Source organism: Tenrec ecaudatus, chromosome 14 (genome assembly GCF_050624435.1).
Source record: "Tenrec ecaudatus isolate mTenEca1 chromosome 14, mTenEca1.hap1, whole genome shotgun sequence".
NCBI classification, from domain to species: domain Eukaryota; kingdom Metazoa; phylum Chordata; class Mammalia; order Afrosoricida; family Tenrecidae; genus Tenrec; species Tenrec ecaudatus.
Window position 1 is genome coordinate 36,935,708 of NC_134543.1, and position 22,723 is coordinate 36,958,430.

The 22,723-nt window shown below is 43.6% G+C and overlaps 1 protein-coding gene across 1 annotated transcript; it reads right to left on the bottom strand.

The window, feature by feature from the left end:
• Positions 1-384: 384 nt before the first annotated feature.
• RDH12 (retinol dehydrogenase 12) lies at positions 385-11,824 on the bottom strand. Its single transcript, XM_075530965.1, has 7 exons — positions 11,652-11,824; positions 10,280-10,398; positions 9,608-9,763; positions 8,734-8,838; positions 7,719-7,928; positions 5,940-6,129; positions 385-1,970 (listed from the first exon to the last, which is right to left on the bottom strand). The coding sequence occupies exons 1-7, from the start codon at positions 11,717-11,719 to the stop codon at positions 1,868-1,870; spliced, it is 951 nt and encodes a 316-aa protein (XP_075387080.1). The 5' UTR covers positions 11,720-11,824; the 3' UTR covers positions 385-1,867.
• Positions 11,825-22,723: the final 10,899 nt, after the last annotated feature.

The following is a 22,723-nucleotide window of genomic DNA, read 5'->3' on the forward strand; positions in this document are numbered from 1 at the left end:
GGCCTTTCCCTTGCTTCGTTGCTAATTTGGGGCAAGTCTCTTCTGGCCAGGCAACAAGAGGCCAAGACTGGGAGTTCTTCCTTGCCCAGGCTATGCCGACTAGATAATACTTTTGGCAACGAGCAGGAAGCTAGCGAGGACTGGACGTGGCCCAAGCACAGTGTGATTCAGAAGAATTATACCGAGAGAGGCTATGCTTAAGGCAGGCACTGGGACGGCACAAGAAATGGTGGAGTCTGGAGTCAAAACAAATGGAATAACAATGGTTTAATATTCCGAAAATTCCAACAACACAAAACACCAGTACCTGACAGGTAAGATTTTCTTTTTTTTTTTTTTCATTCTTTGCTGCCCAATCCTCACACATTTGATGTCCCTCGGGTGAAAATACATCTGACAATTTGGATGAGAATAAAAATCTCTAGATTTAAACTCTTTCCCCTGATCACATCATATTTTCTGAAGCTTCTTTGTACACGAGGAAGTGTAATGCTGTGGTTAGCCATCGTCAGGCCCCAGCCTCGGCCCTGAGCTGGCTGAGCTGTGTGGTCCTTGCCAAGGGTTGTTGAACAGGGCGAATGCTCCTGGAGCCCAGGGGCTACTCTGTGTGAAAGCAAGACTGGGAAACTCAAAGTGAAGCAACTTAGCAGTGTCTGTGTTTCCCACCATCGTGGTGAGGTAATAATGCCAGGAATGGCATCTCGTCTCCCTGAAACCGCTGGATGAAGCCTTCCCTAGTCTCTGCTTTCTTCTCAGGCTAAGGGTTTCTCCACCAAAGACCTGCTCCCCACAGGCAGCCAGCCCTCCAGCTCCCAGAGTTCCAAGAGCGATGTGAAGAACAGTTTTCCCTCTGGCTCCGACTGCCGTGATCCGTTCTTCCCAATGCTGAAACTCACAGGAGGCTGCTCACGCCGGATTCATCAGTAAGCCCAAGTAGAAGCCGTGCTCACTCTGATTCTGAAGTACTTCCTCCCACCAAGGGCTGTACATATGAGAAGGAGCTTGGATGCTATAGGAAGGGGCTGCGGGTCTGGGAGAGAGACAGATGCCAGCCAGGACTCAAAGCAGAATCTTTGATGATGTTAATAGGAAAAAGGATACGGAAATTGTTCATGAGGAATGTTTAAATAAGCACAAGTCAGCCTGTGTTTGCTTTGTTGTTGTTTTTTAGTAAGTCAACCCTGAATGATGTCATGGGTAGGTGAGGAGGGTGAGACGCTACTCACCAAACCTGAATGCTCCTCTTTTTTCCATTTCTCCTTAACTGCCCTGAGCAAATGAACAAGACACGAAGTACTCCATTTTCCCTACAAACTCTTTAGAAAAAGACCCTGTTTGTGTGGTTGAAAGGAAGAAGGTCAGGGTTCACAGCAGTGGTTCCCGGACGCTTAAAGGGAAAACTCAAACGGAGCCAGTTAGTCAAGCTCTTTCCGAGTCGCTCCAGACTCCAGGGCTGTGCTAGTATTTCAGAGGAAAGAAAACACTCAAGACTCTGAACCTGTCATCGGCCGGCTGAGGTGACAGCCTGGTGGTTTCTATTGGGATGGAGGGTGGACGCTGACCCAATTTCCCAGACTCGTCAACTACAACTGTATGCCCAGCCTGGGATCTGCCCAGTCTTCCTGCTCCCAGAACCTAACCACTCTCCTTAGAATTCCATAGAATCCTGCCGTGGAGGCGTGAGCATCTCATGGCAGGAGCCAGCCTCACCAGAGGGATGAGTGTGCCAAGATTTCCAGATGGATCAGGAGGATTGGAGCAGGGCCTGAGTTGCTGCAGCAGCCAGCCAAGAAGGAAGTCCTGCAAGGTTGGCCTTCTTGGCCCCCTTCCATGATGGCCCTGAAAAGAGCTTCGGCTCCTCCACCGGCTACTCCCATTGGATTCCTAGAAGCTCACAGCTGACGTTCCACAGGCGCTCTGCCGTTTGGTTATTTCGGGCCTTGGGAAACACCCAAGCCTTCTTGCAGTCACTGAAGGACAGAGAAAGAACGTAAACATGCAGGTGTAGAGACTGAGGTACAGTGAACAGTCCCCCAATTGATGGACCAAAGATCTGGAAGCTTCCTTAAGTCTATACCCATCCTGTCCTGTATGGCTCACCCTTACATCTGAGAGGAGGAGCAGACCCTTGCCTTCATTACCCCCAGGACTCTTAACCTGTGTGTGCCCAAAGCCATTGGAACGTTATGAAGTCTCTCTCTGAGTCTGTTTCCAAGTGCACAGAATATCATACCTTGAATTGAATCAAGCCGGTGGTAATCAACTTCAAAATATTAAAAATACTTTTAAACAAATGTGTGACTGCATACGCTTCTTTATGCATGTAATCCATAATGAGATGTGTTCTGTAATAAGGTGTTAGGTCTGTTTACTACTACACAGTTAAAGTAGCAGTGAGTAGGAACGACATTCTGAGATACCTACATCTGTAATGCCTGCAACCAAAAATCCAGGAAGACCTGTGAGCGCCAGCTCCTGTGTAAGGTGGTGTGATGCTTCACGTTGTGTGTTAACTTGGCTGTAGGCCGGGGTTCCCAGTACGGCACGGGTGCCCTCTCTTTTCTCATCTGATGTAATTCTCCTCCATTTTGCAGTGTTATATAGCTATTCTTCCTTTTGTGCATTATAAATCCTAGCCCCTATAAGTTAATGAGGCAATAGCAGTGCTGGGTACATTTTGAGTCACACAGGCTTACAAAAGGGTGCGGCTTGAATCACAGGCTTAAAAGCGGGCATGACCCTTACTCTGATGTAAGAGGCGTTTCCTTACACACATTCTCTCTCTCTCTCTCTCTCTCTCTCTCTCTCTCTCTCTCTCTCTCTCTCTCTCTCTCTCTCTCTCTCTCTCCTCTCTCTTGCTCTGGATACTGCATCTGGCTCATCATCATGTGACCTCCAGTTCTTGGGATTTGAACCTGTTGTTTTTAGGGATTCGCCGGTATTTGCAGGCCTGTAAGCCAGTAGCCTGCATCTGACCTGTAGAGTGCGGGGTTTACCAGCTTCCACAGTGCACTCTGTCAAAGGAGGAACCCCAGAAAGGCTGGAGACAACGAGGCAGTTCCACTGAGCTGTGGTCTCAGGTCTCACAGGTTTTGTTCTATTTATTATTTCCTTTGTGACAAAGCCACAGGGATCACTCTCACCATTGAAATTCTTTGTCCACATCAATAATGGAAGAAAATGCTCCATTTAAGTTGGATAGTGGTGAAGGTAATTTCCCATCTAAGTTCACTGACCCTTGGAATTCTATTCACTGAACCCCCTTCTTGTGCCCCATGAGTCACTCCCCCGCCACACACACACTAAGAACCCGCATTCCATTTCTTTGGGGGTCAGGTAGGGGCTTAGAGACTAGAAGGATGCAGGAAGGGAGAGTAGAGCACTGTTCTTATAAATAACATTTAATTACACAGAACTAAAAAGAAATTAAATTATAAAAGCCCAGGGCAATACCAATTTTGGGTAATGAGTATACAGTATGATTAATGTAATTGATCCTGATCCCTCCCTGACCCCCTCCCTCACGAACCCTTGCTAATTTTTTAAAATCATTTTATTGGGGCTCATACAACTCTTATCACAGTCCATACATACATCAATTGCGTAAAGCACACTTATACATTCGTTGCCCTCATCATTCTCAAAATTCGTTTCATTATTGCTACACTGAATCCTGAGTGACTCGTCTCCTCCCCAATGAAATCAATTTTTAAAGAGTAAAACGTGCCAGAATGAGAATTTTTGAGCGCTCCTTCCCTGACTCTCAGTCTCTTCAGCAGGAGCTGTCCCTCCGTCTGCTGCGCATTCTTCCAACTACTTTCCATGCACTGACAGTGTGAACGTCTAGCTGTGTGCTGCAGTTATTTACCCCTCAACACACGTCATCAGCATGTTCCCAGGAGTTAAATATTATCTGACAATGTAGTGAGTGACAATATTCTATTTAATCACAGACTTGAAAACCCAAACCTGCAGCCATCAAATCGATGCCCACTCATAGTGACCCTATAACAGGGTCCAGCTGCCCCTGTGAATTTTTTTTGCTGAGACTATTTATGGGAGTAGAAAGGCCCATCTTTCTCCCATGGAGTAATTGGTAGTTTTGAACTGCTGTTTGGTTAGCAGCTCAACATGTGACCACCATGACACCAGGGCCTCACAATCAAAAAACCCAAACTCACTGCCACTGAGTCGATGCTCACTCACCACACACTTGGGTGGCAAAACTCAGCACTCAGATCAGCACTGTCCAGTGAGGCTCTGATGAGAAACCGCAGTTGGGAGTTACATATCGGTTAGAAGACCAAAAGAACCAAGTGAGGTCGATTTCAATCCTCTGTTTCATTTCACCTAACATGTCCAAATCACTGTGGCATGAAACCACATAAAAATTATAAACAAGATGTTTTATATTCTTTATATAGTTATATATGCAGACCATATATATTCATGTAAAAGCCTGGCTTTTCAGCACATTTTTAAAAAAATCTAGATTGAACCAGCCAACAGAGAATGGTCAAGTGCAGTGACGGGTGGCTGGCTCAGCACATTTTTAATGCAGTTTTTGTGGTAAAATGAGGTGCCTTGGCTGATATTCAGGTCGGCATCTACTCGAGTATATATGGTAAGGCTTTATACATGTATATGTGTATTTATAGAAAACATCTTCAAAGTCCAGCATATGTTTCACATGTATAGAATATGTATAAACATATATGTTTTGCATGTATAGAATAGGTATAAACATGTACATGTTTTGCATGTATAGAATAGGTATAAACATATACATGTTTTGCATGTATAGAATAGGTATAAACATAGACATATGTTTGGCATGTATAGACATATACATGTTTTACATGTATAGAATATGTATAAACATATACATATGTTTTGCATGTGTAGAATATCTCAATTTGATGTGACACTTGTGGCTAGTGGCAACTATAGCGCACAGCATAGCTCCGGAGCCAGACTCCCTGGGCTTATATCGTAGGCCCACTACTTAGAAGCTGTATGAATGTAAACCAATGACCTGGCTCTGTGTGCCTCGATTTTCTCATCTGTAAAGTGGGGACAATAATGTCACCTACTTCTTCAAGCCATGCTGATGATATGAATGCACATATGTAAGACAGTGAGAAAGGCCAACAACACTGCACGGATCCAGCAACAATTTCATGTCCCCATTTCCTTATTGTTGGACACTTAGGCTATTTCCCGTTTCACTTGAGAAACGGTGTGTCCGTGGGCAAGTGTGAGCAAAGTGCGATCAAGTCACAGAGTAGAAAAGACGTTCGATCCTGGGTGGCCCTCTTTTCCCAAACTCTGCTTACCTGTTGAGTTAACGATAAGATTCAACACTAATTTCTATTTCACCCATTGAGGTGTGCCAATCTTGGTAATTCCAGGGAGCAGGAGAGAGGTCACACTGAGGAGAGGTGAGCTAGTGTTGTGTGCTTAAACCCCCCAAATCAAACTCACAGCCTTCAAATCTATGTCAAGGCACAGAGGTCCTGCAGGGCAGAACTGAACTGCACCTGAGGGTTTCCAAGACTGTGAGTCTTTACTGAGCTGACAGCCTCTTCTTGCTCCCTTCCGCCAAATAAAAGGAATGCAGAGGATCTGGTAACGGCCTTCCCAGCCTCTTCTCTAACAGCTTGCAAATGGCCACAGAGTCTACAAGACAACACAGCCAGCAGATGTACAGCAGAGCCACAAAAACAGCTCTTTCCAAGCTTGGAACAGAAGTTTCCTCCAAAAAGTGGGCACAACCCTTAACTGTATTCTACCGAGCACAGACTCAGCCGCTGGCAGGTGTAAAGCCCGGGCCCTGGGCCTCACCACACACACACACACACACACACACACACACACACACACACACGGTATTGATGGACCACGCTGCCCTCCCAGCATGCCCCCCTCTCTACACACACCTGAAGTACTTGCCACTCAGGGGCTCCAGGCCCTCGGCCAGGGCGCAGTGCAAGGTGGTCTGCGCCCCCTCCCGCGCTGACTTGACCATCGGGGAGAAGAGCCTCCAGAGCAGGCACAGGAGGAAGGAGTGGCGGACTAGCTCGGAGCGGACGATGCCGGGGTGCACCACATATGTGGTGACCCCAGTGCCTAGGGCAAAGAGGGCAAGTTTAAACCAGGGGCATGCTCCACGTCCCTGCACCTCAGTGGACACGTGAGAAGGGCTTCTGGACATGGGCAGTGTACCCAGGATTCAGGAGGCACCTTGCCTAGCCATGGGGACTCACAAGGCTAAAGGATTCAGAAAGCCCGCTGGTCTTCTCAGCCCCCTTGGTTCCTAACCCTCTCAGCCTCGCTGGCTTCAATACCCTCCTGTTTCCGTGCCCTCTTTACACAGTGGCTTAAGGATTGATAAGAAAAGCAATAATGTAACAGCAGTACCATTACCAATGATCGAGTGACATTTTTTATGTTTTGTGTAAGAGGGGCTTAGGGGTAGCAATCTGTTTGGAAGTTAGAGGGCTAGGGATTTTTTGTTTGTTTAGTTTTGTTGTTTTGACTTTCTTTTTTTTTGTTTTGTTTTGACTTTCTATTGTAAATTAAGCATGGCTTTACCTTTCAGATCATCATATTAACAACTTAAACAACTTAAATCAAGCCTCCCAATAGCTTGCCCTGTCTGCCTCCCCATCCCCTATCCCCACACCTGCCCTTTCCCCACATCTTTTTCTCCCTCTCTCTTCACCCTCTTGTTAGATAAGATCTGCCCCTTCACTGGAGTTAGCACCTGTCTACCCTCTAACCTACAGCTAGCCCTTCCCTCTACCCCTGGTAACCATGAAAGTCTGGGGTTACTTTGGGTTACATTTTGTTTTGATATGAAAGCATGTATCTTGTTGTTTCCGTGTTCTTTGATAAGAAGTCTCTCACAATGATCTTGATGTGGACTACATTTGCCTGACACGCTGTGATGAGGTGTGGATGGAGGAATGCTGATGGGGCGTGTCAGGGTGATGGGCCTTCCCAAAGCATTCCTGCTGACACCACTACTTTCAGTACTTGTGCTGCACAAAAGAAGCCCGGTGGCCTCGTGGCTTACACATTGGGCCGTGCACAGCAAGGGCAGCACTTCAGAACCACAGCCACTCCTTGGAAGAAAGAAGATGCTGTCTGCTCCTGTAAAGATTTACAGCCTCGGCAACCCACGTGGGAAATTCTACTCTGTCTGGTCAGGTTGCGAGGAGTCAGAGTCAAGGTGAGGGCAGTGAGTTTGGGTTTATAATGGACAAGCTGCCTGGTTTGGCTCATCATGAAGCCCTCGGCGATGGGCAGGGAGAGAAAGCATCCTGGGTTTAAAGACAGCACCCTTCCAGGCCTGGCTCCTCGCGTGCTTGAATAACGTTGGGCTAGCTACTCCCTCCGGCCTCAGTTCTGCGCTACGAAATAGGAATATCCACACCTGCTTTGACTGTCGTAAAGGGTTGTTGTGAAAAGCAAAAGGGACAACAGATAGGCAATAAGCTATAACCTAAATATACGATCATTTTAGGAGCTTCCGCTTCCCAGGGGCAAGAACTGTTGGTGGTCCCTTTACAGCCTCACTCTCCTTGGTACACAGCGCAGCCACTATGGACGTGTGCACACCTGACATCCTGACTTTATAAGTTCCCGTGGACCACTGATCTGGATTACCCAGTTTCTTTTTGTTAGCTGGACTTGGGCCATCACCCTCGAGTTACCTTGGAGCTTCTTGGCCAGCTGCCGGGTGAAAAGCACATTGGCCAGCTTGCTGTGGCAATAGGCGAGACTCCGGCTGTAGCGCTTCTCACCCTGCAGGTCGTGGAATCGAATCTTGCCCACGTGGTGGACCACGGACGACAGGTTCACTATCCGCGCAGGGGCGGACTTCTTCAGTTGCTCCACAAGGAGGTAGGTGAGAAGGAAGTGACCTGTGGGGAGAACCAGCAGGAGAGACTGAAGGGTGGAGTGGCAGACCTGGATCAGGGTGCAGAAGCTGAGGACAGGACTTCAGCGTTAGCGTCCTCTTTCCTAGATGAGCATCTAGTTGATGCGATGAGTAACTCCATGCTAATGGTTAGTCAGCATGAGTGAGTGGATTCTTCAAGTCGAGGGCCAGAGCTAGCCTAGAAGTGATACAATATAGGCTTAATTGGTGCTTAGTTCTACCTCTGCCCTTACCTGGTTAAAACTAATACAAATCTGCTAGCTTTTGATTCTTCCAGAACCCCACCAATGACAGGCATAGGTACACTCGTGTCTAGAGGCAAGGAGGAAATAGTCAAGGGAAAATGACCTTGACCGGAGCTCAGACAACATGCTTCATGCTCCCTCGCTCGAGTCATCATTTTGAACTCTGAACACCAGCCTCTCTCATCTCTCATGCTCTTCCCAATACCTTCAGGTTTGCCTGACCAATTTTTGGCTGGATTGACCTTCAGGTGGATGTGGCCCCTCCGCCCAGACCCAGATTTCTGCACCCCTCCGTGCTTGGGCTTGCCCGGCAAATCTTGCTTTGTCATTTCATACAAGTATGACATTCTTCTCCCAAGGATCCCTTGAGGGTTTGAGTCTCTTAATGGTATGGGCGGGAGGACTTCATTTTGTGGACAGTCTGTCAGAATCGTGGGCTCTGCGAAGACCACTGGGGAGTCTCAGCACTGCTATATTAGGTTTGTCTCCCTACAGAGAACAAGTAGGATGTGCTACGCTTGTCAGCCACTCAGTGATATTTACCCAGGTGGTTGACGCCCAGGTGGGTCTCAAAGCCATCCGCTGTTTTGGAATATGGACACATCATCACTCCTGCATTATTGATCAAGATATGGAGCTCCTTTTCCTCTGTAAACAGAGCCAAAGAAACCCGGTGGTTAGCACAGAACCTGTCACCGCTTTAATATTTGTCCCTTAGCCTTTGTTCTTCAGTAGTCTTTGACGGGACAAGGATTTGGTAGGAATCGCTCCCTTGGCATCTGTCTTCTAAGAGAAAGTATCGCCTCAGCAGGTAGCAACTGTCCCCATTTGGACCCATTCTCAGTGAGACTCAATAGCTATTGCCCTGGGACCCATGTTGGGTTTTTTTCATTTTAATTACTTATACCTTCCTGGACAATATGCATTCATTGATTCAACGAATATGTCCTGAATACCAACTCTGAGCCAGGCCCACTCTGGGAATACAGTGGCTAAACTAGACAGACATGGTCCCTGACCCTCCTGGGCATCGCAGTCCTGGGCAAAAGTTAGCCCCTTGGCATGACCCACACGAATGATGGCAGCAGCACCCAGTCTCATTTTGGAGCGTATGGCCAGAGAAACCTGATTCTCAGAATGAAAGTCGAGACGGCATGAGGACCACACCTTGATGTCATGGTGCAAGCCCAGACAGGAGCTGACACCTCCAGCATTCCCACTGGTGAAGCAAATAGGAGAGAAGGATCCCACCCAGCTTGTCCATCTGCTATCTCTCTGCCACGCCCCTGACCTGCTGGCTCATGCGGCAGAACCTGTCCAGTGGCATCGATGACGGTTCTGATGCAAGGGCCATAGACAAGTCCAGGATGGAGCCGCCACTCCCGCCTCTCGCTTCCTGTTCTTCTAGAGACCTCACCTGCTAGAAAGCCCTCCGCAAAGGCTCGGATGGATTTGGTGTCTGAGAGGTCCAGTTTCCGCACCAACACCTGGCAGTTCTTTGTATCTGCTCGGATTTCACTGGCAGCAGACTCCCCCTTTAGGACATCCCGGCAGGCAATGTAGACCCGGGCTCCTGGGCCAAAAGAGAGAGACTGTTCCTTGGGCTGGTAAAGAGGAAGTCTATATGAAGGGATCTTGGGACTGGTGGACAGAGCATCTCCCGGCAGTCCCAAACCTGTGAGTGGCTATTGGATCCTGCACAAATAGCACTAGCCAGTCTTACCGCTGTCGGCATAGCCTCAGACTGGGAATCCTCCTATGGTTTACACTCTGTCAGAAGACAGTGCTATTTCATGTTGCTTCGTATCACCTTCTAGAATAACTGACCTGGCCAGTAGTATACGTGGACATCAGTATTTTCATAACAACAGGGACAGAACAGGAAGGAAAGTCGATTGAGTCAAATGCCACAAAGTTGGAGTACCAGATGGATGGCAATCCAAGATCCTTCAAATTGCTGGTCAGAACCTTCAAGCCCAGGAGGAAAGGCAAAGAAAGGGGGTGGAGCGGGTCAGGGGGGTGAGCAGACAGAGCCCCAAGGAGCAGGGCGGGAGGCACTGTTGGTGAAGGGCGACATGGGAGGACTTGCCTCTGCGAGCGAGCTCTCTGGCCGTCTCCTTGCCGATGCCGGTATTGGCACCAGTGATCACCACCACTTTTCCAGGAAGCTGTGCACTTGTCCTACATACCCCACCAGCAAAGAACTTCCTGTGAGGGAAAAAAAGAGCATTCATGTACCACCTTTTTCAGCTTTAGACTGAGATAACATAATCTATCCAACCTCAAGTTGGAGTCAGGAGACCCCAAGAAGCGAATCTTCAGGCAACCACATTCTTTTACTCATCCGCTCAGGTTAGAAGCTCTTCTACCCAGGAGCCACACAGAATCATTTTTACACACAAGGTAAGTGCTCCTATTCCAGGACCTATGGGCTCCTTCCTTGTCAGATAGCAAAGATAGCTAGCTAACTTTTCTGTAGGTTCCCCTAGGTCCACTTCCTCATCTGACCTTCAAACCACATGTTCAGTGAACTTGAATTCTGATCCTTGGGGATCTTCAGTCGGCATTATCAGAGAATAAAGGTGATCAGGGGTGCAGGGACCCCATACAGAACTCTGTATAGAGAGCCAGCATCCTCAGAGGCTCTCTGCCATCAGATTAGAACCCCCAGACCTCTTTACACAACACCCTTTGACAGAAGGCTAGATAGGGAAGGGATGAACGTGGCCAGAGAAATCCTCCTACTTTGGGGCACTAGACCAGGCGCTTTACATAATAAGCCAGATGTTTCAATCCTCTTAACCACTCTGTTAATATCCTTACAGTGAAGAAAAATGAGGCTCAAAGAAGTTCAAGTCACTTGCTAACAGTGGCAGGTCCAGAATGTGTTCCTGGGCTTCTGTACCAGGTCCCAGAGGTACCTTCTGTCCTTGGTATGTCCATTTAACCTTAGTTATCAGTAGCAGTTTTCAAATTCTCCACTCAGAATATGCCCTTGGCCCCTCCAGAAGCCCTACAGCCAGAGTCATCCCAAGACTCATCAGGGGGAGAAGGAGTTCTGCTGCCTCCCTGTGTGCACGGTGTGTGCGATGAATCCCTCAACATGGACCACCTGTGAGAACCCGGCAGGGCCACCCTGACCAGGGTCTGAGAAACCCAGGGGAACAAGGAGAATGAGCACGGGCCCCCAGCTAAGGGGCAGCTGAACTACTTAATAAAGTCAGCTCCTCAGCCTCCTACTGGTGTCAGAATTCAGACTCGTCCCTCCTCCCCCGAACCCCAGGTGCCTCCCTCTCAGGTTTCCACCAGGGTATCCATAACCACTGCCCTCCTTCCTGCCTTTTCTGCCCTGACTTTCTCTCATTTGGCCTCCAACCCTGTCTCTTCCACCAGCAGCTGAGAGCTGGCTCCCAAGTCCCAGCCATGTGAAACACTTAATGAGATGGGGAACTCGGACCAACCTGGTGAATGGAGCTGCCATGTACAGGAAAGAAAAGAGAGAGATCAGTATTCCCAAGATCACCAGCATCTTCTCAAGTTCTTGACTTCCTGCTGCTTCGGCTCCAACTTTGTCTCTGGCTCGAAATACAGTTCTTAATCCGCCTCCAACTCTTGGGTGCTGCTGGCTTTTCTCACTCAGCAACCAGCCCTGCTCTAAGCACAGCCCAGGATCCTGTTTAAATCCGAGAGCTGTCAGAGCACAGCCTGCTGGGAGATGTAGTCCCTAGCACACAGCCTCGCCCTCCCCGACGCCTGGAGCAGCCTGAGGCCTGAGCTCAGAACCTCACGCTTCCTGGCCAAGAGAATGCAAGAACATGGAAGCGACTACCCCCTCCCTCACTGGTTTCTCCTATGTTGGGCACGTATGTTCTCAGGGTCCCACCTCTACGCCTCCTCTACAGAATCTTTTGAGCTTTAGCCACAGACTCCATGATGTTTGAAATAAAATGATCAATTCTATAAATATAATTTATAGAGAGAATATAAAATATAATATATTATATATTAATACACTGTAGCATGATACCGATGAAGAACACAGCTTTCCCCCAGATCCTGGATGCTTCCTCCCCCCAACTACCATGATCCGAATTCTACCTTGCAGGCCTGGATAGGACAGAGGCTGTACACTGGTACATATGAGGGCTGGAGGTACAGGGAATCCAGGGTGGATGATACCTTCAGGACCAAGGGTGTGAGGGACGATGCTGGGAGAGTGGAGGGTGAGTGGGTTGGAAAGGGGGAACTGATTATAAGGATCCACATGTGACCTCTTCCCTGGGAGAGGGACAGCAGAGAAGGGGGGAAGGGAGACTCCGGATAGGGCAAGATATGACAAAATAACGAGGTATAAATTACCAAGGGCACATGAGGGAGGGGGGTAAGGGGAGGGAGGGAAAAAAAAAAAGAGGACCTGATGCAGGGGGCTTAAGTGGAGAGCAAATGCCTTGAGAATGATTGGGGCAGGGAATGTATGGCTGTGCTTTATACAATTGATGTATGTATATGTATGGATTGTGATAAGAGTTGTATGAGTCCCTAATAAAATGTAAAAAAAGAAAAGAGGAGAAAAAAAACATATCTAATTATATGTTATATAAATATAATTATGAAATATAAATATGATTGAGGTAGAAAGATAAAGAAGACGTATCCAGGGGGAATAAATGAGTCTGAAGACTGGTACCAATTGGTGGGCAGGGCTAGTGAGTGACGGGGAGCATGCGGGGAGCTGGGGCACCCGGGAACTGGATTTGTTCTGTGGTTCTGATTTGGGCACTGAATACACGGGATGCAGTACTGGCTCAGCCTGCTAATGGGGCAGATCTATCACCCCCACACTGTTGGCACAGGCACTGTTCTGCAATGCCTCACAAAATATATGTGAAAATCAAGTTTTTTGATGTGAGAGTTCCATGGAACCAAAACCGAAGTCAAACTGAGGGACAGACACGATGCCATATTATAGGAGAGACATTTACTAACCCTAAATCCGGGTCCCATTGTAGTACTGGCTTCTAGGCTCTTCATTGCTGCCGAGTCTAATCCAAGAACTCCCACATTTGTGGAGATGGCATTCAGTTTATAGTGACTTTCTCTAGAAGGCTTAAGAGCCCTAAAGAATAGCATATACCCCACTAAAATGATTTATCAAAATAAAAAATTTTAAAAAGAATAGCATATAGTCTTCCAAAACAGCATATCAAAATATATGAAAAGGTGTGTTATTCTGGGTGAACTAGAGAAACTAATTAATGCACACTCATTACACAAATGTAAGAGAGAACTTTATATCAAAGAGCAAGTGTACATTAAGAAAACATTCAAGCCCTGTCCAGATCAAGTCCATAAGTCTGATATCAGCCCATATGTCTGTTACCAGTCTGTAATTCCTCTTCAGACTCATGCAGCACATGCAATGATGCCAAATGCAGGAAGATCACAGGCCAGTGGATGGAAAGTCTTGTGGATCCAGTGGCGGTGGAAGCCTCTCAGAGCTGGCAGGAGTCTTGGCTGCAGGAATGTCTGGCAGGGAGTGAGCGTGTGTCCCACCTCCAATGAACTCTTTATCTCCTTAGCGACTGCCAGGCTAAATAAGGTGACCAGACGTCCCGCTTTTGGCGGGACAGTCCCAATTTTTAACAATTTGTCCCGTGTCCCGCAGCATTTTTAAAAAGTCCCGATTTTTGGAAAGAATGCATGACAAGCAGGGAACGGCGGGAGAACCGGACGGGAATACCCGGTTTTCGGCTGCCGTGTGGCTATTTAGCCAGGATATGAGTTTTATATTATTTTTGTTAATTTTGTAATGTTAAACTTTAATAATAACAAATAATTGTTGAGAACTGATTATTGAGAACCGCTTATCAAAGTTCACATTGTTGATCAGTTGTTAGAATTCGACCACCATTGTTTGGACTTAATGAACAATGGCATTTTTTGGCATTGGCAACGACGAAAACATTTTGTAACTGTCTCTCAGACAATACACATCGTACTGCGTGCTAGTGCTAGTTAAACAAGTGATGTCAACAAACCAGCTATTCAGATAATTTAGGTTATTTATTTATTTCATAAATACATAAATTTTCTTGAATTTAGCAGTACTCGTATTATTTATATTTTATAGTGGTGGCAAAAAGTCTAGCGCTGGCCTTGAAAGTGACACTTATGACTTACATTACGGCAAATTCAGAGAAAAAATAATACAAGTTAGTATTATTATTTAGAAAGAAATATAGGATTAAAATTAAGATAATTTTAAAAATATAGTTACTTTATAATAATCAAATTAATTTAATTTATAAACTAACAATAAAATATGTCCATGTAATTATGTACCTACTTGCTGCATTTTAAAGCAATATTTATCAATAATTTATAATATAATTTAAATTTCTTTTCAGATTTTTAACATAATGAGTAAGAAAAGAAGATGCAAATTCAAGGATGATCTAAGAAGTGAATTTCCTTTTATTAAAAATACCAAAAGTGATTACATGGTAAAATGTGAGAAATGTAATAGTGAATTTTCTATTTCACACAGCGGGAAGAATATTTCAAAGTACTTGGAGACACAGAAACATAAAAGATATTTAAATATTGCTGTATCTTCCTCCAAAATACAGGAATTTTTTCAGAAAGCAAGTTATGGAGATGAAGAAAAGAAATTAGCATTAGCAGAAATACTTATGTCTTTTCATGCTATTAATCACAATCATTCCTTCAGATCTATGGACTGTACATCACAAGTTGTCAAAAAGTTAATCAACAAAAAATTTCCCTGTGCTAGAACAAAAACCAAGGCAATTGTGTGTAATGTGCTTTCCCCATATACATTTTCAGAATTAAACAAAAATCTAGAAAAAAATTAATTTTATATCCATATATTCTGACGCATCTAATCAAAAGGATATAAAATTATTTCCAACCATTATTAGATTTTTTGATTTGGACACTGGCATAAAAATTAGAATTTTAGATTTCATTTCTGTGCCCAGTGAAGCTTCTGAAATAATTTTCAGTTCCATTATTAATATTTTGGAAAAAACAATTTAAAACATAAATTGATTGCATATTGTGCAGACAAAACGAACACAAATTTTAGAAGAAAAGCGAGAAGAGGTACAAATAATATTTTTAATAAATTAAACAAAAACCTTAATCAAAACATTATTGGTGTTGGTTGTGCAGCGCACATAATACATAACACCATTCAAACAGCTGCTGATTTGTTGCCCACAGATGTGGAAAATATTGTTATTAAAATATATTCTTATTTCTAAATATACATTGTGCGCATTGAAATGCTTAAAGAATTTTGTGAAACTGCAGAAGTCGAATATCAGAAAATATTTGGATACAATAGATCGTGCTGGTTGCTCTTTTGCCAGCTGTCGAAAGAATTTTGAAAATATACGATCCATTAAAAAAAAAGAAAGAAAGAAAATATATGATCCTTTGCAATCCTACTTTCTGTCACAGGATAAATGTCCTAGAATTTTAGAAGAGTTTTTGAAAAAAGAATCTTCAAAAATTTGGCTAGAGTTTGTACACAATCAAGCAGCTCTTTTTCAAAATTCTATAAAACGTATTGAAGGTGACAAAATTTCAGTAATCGAAGGAGCAAATGAAGTTCATAATTTAAAATTTCAGTGTCAAGAGCGGTTAGAAAATAATGTTCTTCCATTAACTATCTGTTATAGTATAAGCCAGCCAGAAGAACAAGGTGCAATAAATCGTGCAGATATTATGAATCACGTTTAAAAACTGCATAAATTATTTAGAAGAGTGGACGATACATTATAATGATATTGAACATTTTCATTGGGTTACATTAAAACAAGTACTTAATTGGAATGATGTGCAAAAATCATTTGATCATATAACTCAAATTTTCCCATATAGTAATATTTCTGAAAATTATCTTTTTAATGAGGTTTCATTATTAAAAATATATATTGATAAGGAAAAGGTTAAGTCTTGGGCATCAGCAAAAATCACAATAGAGAACAAATGGTTAGATATATTTCATCATTTTTAAACAAACCATGTTCCGTACAATAATGCACTAAAAATTGTGGAATACACGCTGTCCTTGCCAGGAACTAATGCTGCAACTGAACCTGTTTTTTCTACGGTAAATAAAGTGTGGACATCAGAAAAATCACAATTAAGCGTTGAGACTTTGAAAGCCATTTTCTGTGTGAAATATAATTTAACATAATTCTTGTGAAAATTTTCATGACCTTTTAAATAACGACAGCTAATTTACTAAAAAAATTCACTCAAATGAGAAATATGCCAAAGAATAAAATAATGCTATACATATTTTAATGTATTATATTTGTAAATTGTACTTATGTTGAAATTAAATATATATATATTACAATACTATTTTTGCATTCTATGAACATTTTTGTTGCTCCATATAGACCAAATTTTAATCAAGAACACCCCACCCCCAGTCAATGGTGTCCTGCTTTACCAATGTTAAAATCTGGTCACCTTAGGCTAAACTCCACCCCTTCACTCTTAAGTCTCAAATTGACAACAGATTATATAACTACCACAGAAGGTATAGAAGGCATCTCGCATAATAGAAGAGGGTAGTGACGATTCTGGGGTAGAATGTTATTGCTGATGCTGTCAGGTGCCTTAGAGTCTATTCTAATTCATAGCAGCCCTGTGTACAACAGAGCAAAATGCTTCCCAGCCCCAGACCATGCTGACAAATGTTATTATGGAGCCCATTGTTGCAGCCACTGTGTCCATCCATCTTTTTAAGGGTCTCCTTCATTGCCATTCTACTTTACCCAGCATGATGTCCTTTTCCAAGAACTGGTCTTTTCTGATAGTGTGTCCAAAGTATGTGAGACAAAGTCACACCGTTCTTGATTCTAAAGAGAATTCTGGCCATATTTCTTCCAAGACAGATTGCCTGTCCATATGGAAGTCTATGGTACTTTCAATACTCTGCCTTCACCATGATTCATATGCATCAACTCTTCTGTGGTCTTCTTTATTCAATGTCCAACTGTCACATTCATATGAGGCCATTGAAAATGCCATGGTTTGGGTCAGGCTCACCTTAATCCTCAAAGTAACATCCTTGCTCTTCAACTTCAGAGTGGTCATGCGCAGCAGATTTACCCAATGCGACTCATCTTTTGATCTCTAGTGCTGCTTCTGTGAGCATTGACTGTGGATTCAAGCAAGACAAAATACTCGGCAAATTCAAGCTTTTCTCCATTTATCGTGGTTGGTTCAGTTGTGAGAATTTGGGTTTTATTTACATTGAGTTGTAATCTATCTTTGGGCTGTAATCTTTACTCTTCAGGACCAAGTACCTCAAGTCTTCCTCACTTTCAGCAAGCAACGTTGTGTCATTTGTATATCATAGGTTTTTAATAAGGCTTCCTCAATCCTAATGCTGTATTCTTCTTAATATAATCCGATTTCTCAGATTATTTGCTTGGCATATATATTGAATAAGTGTGGTGAGAGATACAGCTCTGATGCACACTTTCCCTGACTTTAAACCATGCAGTGTCCTCTTGTTCTATTTGCACAACTGCCTCTTTATCCATGTACAAGTTCCTCATGAGTACGGTGAAGTGTTCTAGAATTCCCATTCTTCTCAGGGCTGTCCATAGTTTGTTATGATCTGCACAGTCGAATGTTTTGGCATACCAATAAAACACAAATAAACATCTTTCTGGTATTCTTTGCTTTGAGTAAAGATCCATCTGACATCAGCAATGATAGCCCTTGTTCCAGGTCCTCTTCGGAGAGCAGCCGAACCTCTGGCTGTACCCCTGTCAACGTACTGCAGCAACTGTTGTTTGATGATCTTCACAAAATTTACTTACATGGCACCCACTCTGATCCCGCCACACCGAGGCAAAACACTAAAAGGGGTGCAACAGAACAGCAAAGGAACGGACCGGCAAGGTCCCCAGGGGATGCCAAAGGTGGACTTTGGTATCAGGTCTTGGTGCCCCAACAGACTGGACTGGAAAACACTCCTAAAGGCCAACAAACAGTTCTTGAAGTAACTACAAGCTCTTCTTTCTTGCTGTGGTTTTGTTTGGTTTTTTGGTCATTGGTTTGTTGTCATTGTTGTTTTGTTGTATATTGTTGCTTAGTTTTGCTCTGTCTTGTTTTTGTACATGTTATTATCTCCGCAGGTCTGTCTAAATAAGATAGGCTGGAAGAACAATTTGGAGAAAACAAAGGGACTGACAGTTCTGGGGGGACATGGGAGAAGGGGAGGGAAGGAGAAAGTTAGTGGTGTTAACAAACCCAGGGACAAGGGAACAACAAGTGATCCAAATTGGTGGTGAAGAGGGTGTAGGAGGCCTTGTAGGGCATGATCAAGGATAATGTAACCAAGAGGAATTCCTGAAACCCAAATAAAGCCTGAGCATGATGGTGGGACAAGAGGAAAGTCAAAGGAAATAGAGGAAAGACCTAGGAGGCAAAGGGCATTTATAGAGGTCTAAATAAAGGCATGCACATATGCAAATATATTTATATATGAGGATGGGGAAATAGATCTATGTGCATATATTTATAGGTTTAGTATTAAGATAGCAGAACGACATTGGACCTCCAGTCAAGTACTCCCTCAATGCAAGAATGCTTTCTTCTATTAAATTGGCATTCTATGATGCTCACCTTCCTGACACAGTTGCTGGAAGACAAAGCGGGTGCACAAGCAAATGTGGTGAAGAAAGCTAATGGTTCCTGGCTATCAAAAGATATAGCATCTGGGGTCTTGGAAGTAGGGAAAATACAGCAATGGAGAGACAGTTTGCCTCTGGCCACTGACACCCGTTGACCTGGTTTACAGGGACCAGAGGAAAAACTAAAGCAGGCTGGTTGGTCTGACATTTAAAGATTGGTGCGGGCCCTGAGCTCTTGGCATGACCCAGCCCAAGGGGGCTAGGGTTGTTGAAAATTTGTGAAGAGTCAGTGAGTGGTCTTGAGGCACATAGAAATTGGATATTCAAAATCAGGGGAGAAGCGGCTGGCTTACAAACTTTCACAGGTTGGGGAAGATGTTGATATGATTATGGAATTCAGATGTAGATGTTCCCATAACTGCAACAAACATAGAATATTTTTGTTTTGTTCACAAAACATAAGGTTTGAATAGGGCTGGTACATTTCCAGTTATATGCATTTAAGTTTTAATTGATTAGGCACAAACATGATTTTATCATTGTGTTTGTTTAAAGATTTATGGATGGCCAAAGGATTGTGCAAAAGTGTCAAGTTGATGAGCAGTGTTCTATGATAAATGATTTTATTTCAACTGGAAGATGTGTTAAAGTGTATGGGTGAAATCCAACCTGTAAATCAGCTCACAGCCTGATGATGCCTCCTTGGAGTGTAGCCTTCTTATAACCAGGGGAAACTAGGAACCTAGCTCTCACTCCTGCCCTCTGCCGTTCCACCTTCTTGCTTGCTAGGGCTCTCTGTCGACCCTGAGAGTTGTTGGCAACTTGCCATGTCGCCACTGACTTTAGATCCACCAGACTCTGCACCCACTGGCTCATGATCTTTCGGCTTCTCAATTCACCATTCTCCATCACCAGCGTGTGGCTACATGAGTCTGAAAGAGGACTTACAGATTCACATTGGACTTATGGAGTTGAGTTGGACTGGACTGGAGTGCTTTCTTGATGAAAAGTTACTTCTTGAAACTGGTTGCCAGAGTACACTGGAGAGATAACTATAGGATATCAAAATGATCAACCTGACTTGAATGATTAAAGCCTTGTCAGCTGATCACCCCTCTGATGTAGGTTGGACCTGTTCTGGTTTTCAACATTTTATTTTGTTTGTTCATATTGGGATTTATCTCTAATTGTATGTTGTCATTGAGGGTAACCTTCCTGAATTTTTATTATATGTTTTTTATAATATGAAACCCAGTATTGATAAACCGATAGAGACAGAAAGTAGAATAAGCATTCATGGAGGGGGAGGGGATAATGGGAGCTGATATCAAGAAGTTAAGAAAGAGAATATTTTGAAACTGATTTTGGTAGCAATTCTACAATACTGATTGATGTGATTGAACTATGGAATGATGCTATATGTATTAGCTCCCAATAAATGGTTTTGAAAAATAAATGAAGTTGATTCTTAATATAAAGCTCTTTTTTGAAATGATTTATTAGGGGCTCATACAACTCTTATCACAATCCATACATACATCAATTGTGTAAAGCACATCTGTACATTCATTGCCCTTGTCATTTTCAAAGTATTTGCTCTCCACTTAAGCCCTTTGCATCAGGTCCTCTTTTTTCCCCCCTCCCTCCCTGCTCCCCCTCCCTCATGAGCCCTTGATAATTTATAAATTATTATTTTGTTATATCTTGCCCTGTCCGACGTCTCCTTTCACCCACGTTTCTGTTTTCCGTCCCCCAGGGAGGAGGTCACATGTAAATCCTTGTAATCAGTTCCCTCTTTCCAACCCACTCTCCCTCTACCCTCCCAGTACCGCCACTCACACCCCTGGCCCTGAAGGTATCATCCGCCCTGGATTCCCTGTGCCTCCAGCTCCTATCTGCACCAGTACACATCCTCTGGTCTAGCCAGACTTGCAAGGTAGAATTCGGATCATGATAGCGGGTGGGAGGGGTAGGGGGAGGGAGGAAGCATTTAGGAACTAGAGGAAAGCTGTATTCTTCATCGGTGCTACATTGCACCCTGACTGACTCATCTCCTCCCATAGGGGGATCTCCAGTGGCCAACAAATGGGCTTTGGGTCTCCACTCTGCACTTCCCCCTTCATTCACTATGGTAAGATTTTTTTGTTCTGATGATGTCTTATACCTGCTCCCTTCAACACCTCGTGATCGCACAGGCTGGTGTGCTTCTTCCATTGGGCTTTGTTAATTCTGAGCTAGATGGCCGCTTATTTACCTTCAAGCTTTTAAGACCCCAGAAGCTATACCTTTTGATAGCCAGGCACCATCAGCTTCCTTCGCCACATTTGCTTATGCACCTGTTTGTCCTCAGCGATCATATCATGGAGGTGTGCACCCAATGATATGATTTTTTGTTCTTTGATGCCTGATAACTAATCCCTTCTGAACCTCGTGATCATGCAGGCTGGTGTGTTCTTCCATGTGGGCTTTGTTGCTTCTGAGCTAGATGGCTGCTTGTTTATCTTCAAGTCTTTAAGACCCCAGACACTATATCTTTTGATAGCCGGGCACCATCAGCTTTATTCATTCATCCTTAATATAAATGAATATCACTGGATTTATTTATCCAGTCAACCTGGCCTAACACAGCTGTATCCTAGAAGTCTGATAGATATAATCCTGCAACAGACAGATTTGTACTTCAAGATAGACCTCAAAACATCCTTTTTAAGAAAGAACACGACTCAATTTCTCTTGATTGTGTCATCTCCAGCAGAGTAAACCATATGATTTTCTGATTCAAAATGACCAAGACCAGTCCATTTCAACTCACTAATGCCTGGGATATCAATCTTATGCATTCCATATCATTTTTTACACCTTCTAGTCTTCCTAGATTCATAAGTTGTACATCCAAGTTTTGTTCACTAGATTTTTGCAGCTATTTCTTCTAACCTTGAGTTGTGCTTCATAAGTAAATGAAGATCCCAAAAGTTCCAATCCCACAGGCTTTACTCCATTTGCATCACCATTCAGCATCAGCTATACTTTGACGTCTGCTCCTTCATGTCTTTTGTTAGGTTTGCCAATGGTTTGTCGATTCTGTTAATCCTTTCAAAGAATCAGCTTTTTACTGAGTTGATTTTTACCATTTTTTGTTTTGTTTACCCACTTATTTATCTCTGCCCTAATTATTATAATTTTCCTATTAGAAGGATTACTCTATTGACTATGTTCCAACTGTTGAAAGTTTTGTGATAGGATATTGATTGTAAGTCTCTCTTCCTTCTTTATATGTGCATTGATCACTATCGAACATCATTGGTAACTGCTTTGCTGTATCCCACAGATTTTGGTAGGTTGTATTCTCATTCTCATTGGTTTCTAGAAACTTCCTAATTTTGTCTCTATTATGGGTCAATACCTGCTTTTGGTGAAGAAGTAAGTTATTCATCCTCCAAGTATTTGCTCTTTTTTAAAATTTTCTTTAGTTGATTTCCAACTTTATGATGTAGTGGTCAGAGAAGCTAGTCCGAGTGACCTCTATATGTTTGAATTTGCTCAAGCTTGACTTGTGTCCCAACATGTGGTTTATGTTTGAATATGTGCCAGGTGCAATTGAAAATACTGCAATTTTTTTTTCAGTTCAGTGAAGAGCTCTGAAAATGTCTATCAGGTTGAGTTGTCTAATTGTAGAGTTTAGTTCTGTAACCTCCTTGTTGAGCTTTTGTTAGTCTGGATAGACTAGAGAAACAAATCCATGGACACACATATGTGTATAAGAAAGAGATTTATATACCAGAGCAATTGAACATTGAGAAAACATCCCAGCCCAGTCCAGATCAAGTCCATAAATCCGATATTAG

Coding starts and splice junctions, on each gene's coding strand:
- RDH12 (XM_075530965.1), bottom strand. CDS start 11,719: ATGCTGGTGATCTTGGGAATACTGATCTCTCTCTTTTCTTTCCTGTAC. Junction 7,929..8,733: donor CCTGGGCGTCAACCACCTGG/GTAAATATCACT, acceptor TTCTCCCCACAG/GTCACTTCCTTCTCACCTAC. Junction 6,130..7,718: donor GCTGGCCAAGAAGCTCCAAG/GTAACTCGAGGG, acceptor TCTTTGCCCTAG/GCACTGGGGTCACCACATAT.